Source organism: Chaetura pelagica, unplaced genomic scaffold, assembly GCF_000747805.2.
Source record: "Chaetura pelagica isolate M959 unplaced genomic scaffold, ChaPel_1.0 scaffold472, whole genome shotgun sequence".
In the NCBI taxonomy this organism is placed as follows: domain Eukaryota; kingdom Metazoa; phylum Chordata; class Aves; order Apodiformes; family Apodidae; genus Chaetura; species Chaetura pelagica.
The window spans coordinates 3,118,835-3,122,384 of NW_009952566.1; the positions used below are offsets into that span (position 1 = coordinate 3,118,835).

The 3,550-nt window shown below is 45.2% G+C and overlaps 1 protein-coding gene across 1 annotated transcript in view; it reads left to right on the top strand.

The window, feature by feature from the left end:
• The first annotated feature begins 887 nt into the window (after positions 1 to 887).
• Positions 888 to 3,550, top strand: part of APLF (aprataxin and PNKP like factor) — a 26,785-nt gene continuing 24,122 nt past the window's right edge. Inside the window, exon 1 of the mRNA XM_009993471.1 lies at positions 888 to 959. Coding sequence (XP_009991773.1) covers positions 888 to 959 — 72 coding nt within the window. The remainder of the gene's footprint in view (positions 960 to 3,550) is intronic.

The following is a 3,550-nucleotide window of genomic DNA, read 5'->3' on the forward strand; positions in this document are numbered from 1 at the left end:
TCACCACCAACCCCCAATTCTTAGTACTGTTGTACTGATCAGAACCTGCTGCTGCCTCACAGGGTTAAATGGAGCAGGTTATTTCTTCTGTGGTTGTGGAGACACACCATCCTGAACAAGCAGTATGCTGAAAAAGAACTGCAAAGTGTCAGGGTGTCCCTCTACCCAAGTTCATTAGGAGAGAAAATAATGCCACTATCACTCAAGTTCTCCCATCTAAATGCCTTTATTACCTTTCTGTCAGCTCTCACAGGCTGAAGCAGCTGATCCCAGTCCTAAGCCCAACTGTTCTCTCTTCAGTTGGGATAACTGTCTCTTGGGACCTTCCAGAGACGAACAGGGTAGAGACATGAAACATTAGTGCCTGCCTATCATAGAAACACTTCTCTTAACAAAATTAGCTGTGAAATTTGAGTGTTCTACTGAAGAAAAGTCTGTGATGATTAAACATCTTGTGCTTGCTTTTTAATTTAGTCTCACTCTTAATGGCAATGACACAAAGCCACATCCTGCACCATGATGAAACAAAGCCACACTGTCAGCTCCTCCCTTTGAAAATGGAGTCCTGCAATACTGAGTAGTTGCAAGGGAGGTTCTAGCTTGACAGGCAGTTTTGGAAATACAGAAATAAAATACAGACCTTCGGGGACATCAGGTTGAGTTTCAGTGCCAGCTATCTTGACGTCCAGCTGTATGCACCAGCTCAGGATGTTTTGTGCAGCAGGGAAATTTTTTGTCCATCCCAGAAGAATGTCGAGTTTAAGACAGTGTTGCATAGCTGGGGTGTGTGGGTGGAGGACATCCCATTTGCTCTGCACCACCCAAGTTGCTCCCTCAAAAGGCATCTCTCTGAGGAAATCTGGTTGGGCAGGAAGGTGAGCGGCAAGATGGCCACATGTATAGCAGACTCCCAGGGCAATGGGAGCCTTGAGCACCTTTCTACAGCTACCACCATCCAAGTAGGAACATGGAAGTGGCACGTGAATGTGGTTGGAAGGTCAGTGGGGTTTGCTAAACTTTCCACTTCCTCAAAAACTTAAGGTTGAGAGAGCTGGCCACTGGAGTAGAAAAATGGTTTCAGTAGGTGTGAGGCTAGCTGATGCATGTCCTGGGGTGGCAGGTGGTTTTGCATGCATGGCCTTGGCTGCTGAGGATGATCCCTGGGGAAGGATACCTACACATTAGCCCAAATTTTAGCCACTAATACCATCTCCCTATCGCTGACATTTCAGTGGGTTTTGATTGCAAATTGGAGGGGAAAGTGTAGGAAGTGCCACTGTTTGGAGTGAGGGACAGTGCTGGGGGTGTTTTTAAAGGGAAGGGAGCACATCCAGGCTGCAGCAGAGCTGAGAGGCTGAGTAGGTGGTGCAGAGGTAGAGAGGAGGGAACCAAAGACCAAACCTAATGTGCTAACATCTCCAGGGGTAGTTAAAACCCTTAGAGGAGGGGCTCGGAGTGGGAAGGGGAAGCAAGATTTGCTTTCATGAGAACTTGTACTTAAATACTTGTTTGGTTTTTTTTCTTTCAGTAATAAATTTTTCATGAGAAGTTTAAAACACTGCTACTTCAGGTTTAAGGATCTTGTATTTATTCATCCGGGACAAATGTCTGGGAGTTACAGAGACTGGAGGTTAACAGGAGCAGGCTGTAAAAAACACTAGCTATTTTCACCAGATAGTCTGCAGTGGCTCAGTAATTGTGATAAAATCAAAATGTGTCAAGTTTAAAGTAATGGTTTGTTTAATTACTTGCACCATCGAGAGAAAAAAAAAAAAAGAAAGCACCTACTGGATCTTAGCCCAGAGGACCACCGTCTGTATTTTCAGAGCAAAACTGCTCTACTGCTCCATCTAGTGTTGTTGGAGCCCGTTAAAGGTAGGGGAGGGACCTAATCTGAGTAAACTCTCTGTGATGGGTCGATGTGATGACAGATTAGAACGTAGGAGAAAAACATGTTTGTTTTTTTTTTAATGTGTTTTTGCCTGACTACAAAAATATATTAAGTTGTGTTATCTCAAATCGTTATCAGAGTTAGTTTAAAGTAGTAACTTTTGCTCTGCTCCTCATCATGCAAATGACTAAAATGCATAAAGAGGTTTGTTAGGTGGCTGCCTCAGTCCTGCCTGATGCTTGGATCTCCAAGTCGTGATTCAGAAATCCCACAGCTAAGCAGCAGAAGTGCAGTGCTCCCAAGCCTCTGTGGGTGCAGCTTCAGTGAAGATCCTTGTGAGGGCTCTCTCCCTTGTCATGGGCACGGAGAATGTTCACCTGATCCCGAGTCTGAATTTGTCCCTTCCTCAGCCTTCCTTTTGGGCCTCTCATGTTGTTGTGCTGCTGATATGATATACTTAAAAGTCAAGCAAACTTTTTGTTTTCTTAAAATTAATCTCTTCTAAAATAAAAAGTGCAAATTGAAAGTGCAATCATTATGTCTTTCACAATACAGCAGAACATTAAATTTACAAATAAAAAATTACAACTGAATTTTTAGTCGTTTTTAGAACTTTGCAGAAAATTAATCAGTGCAAAAAGAAAAAAAAAAGAGGAATTTCCTTTTTAGAAGCTTTCATCGTTATGTTTGCAAACACAACCAATTCTGAACTGCAAAATATTTACAATTTGGCAGCCTGAGTTGTTGACAGAAGGTTCTTGAGTTCCAAGCACTGGTTTCTCATCTCTCAAGTTCCGCTTCCAGGATTTCTCCCCATGTGTCAACATCCATTGGATACATGCTCTTCTCTGGCAAGCTGTTTTGTGAAGGAATGTTGCTGTACTTCCCGTTCAGCCATTCTTGCTTCACTTTGCTTTTCCAATAGTTTCTCAGTAATGTGATCTGAAGGAAAAACAGAACTGATTGAAGTTGCATTCAACACCAGCAAGTTTTTGTGTCGGAAGAGTAACGCTAAAAAAAGGACCTGGAACGGGTCTTTGGCCTTCTAGACACTCAGCCCAGGAACGTGCACTGCTGCCAAGAAGTAGACCTTGGTCTCCTTCCAACTTTTCTGTCTGAAGTTGGGTGGAGAATGGCTTGTTGCCTCAGTTCTTTGAGGGTCAAGATGAAAACTCTAAACAAGGAATTAATATTCCTCCTTGCTCCTTAGAAGAGGTGCCTTTTGCTTTCTTTTCCTATTTAGGTTATTTGTGACCTTTAACTCTTGTTCTGGCTCTTAAGGCAGGCTGGCTGGATTCTTCTCCTCAGCCAACCTTTTGGTGCACGAAAATGCTGACTGGCCTGCGTTTGCTTGTACTTCAAACTCCCTCTCCCACATACAGGTAGCATGGAGAAGCAGTGCAAGAACAGAGAGACGTGCACGCCTGAAGGGCAACCCCGCAGCTGATGGCTCTGCCTCACCCTGCAGCAGCCCGGGCCCTGTGGGGCCCTGTGGGGCTGGGCCAGATGGGGCGTCCTGGGCAGCAAACAGGGGCCTTGGCTTCCGGCTCCCTCTGCCTCTAACCAGAGGCTGTCGGGGGGCTCTACCGAGCCCTGCTGTGATTGCAGCAGCTCTGCCTGAACCCTGGTACGAGTCCCGGCAGCCGGGAGGCTGCCCCC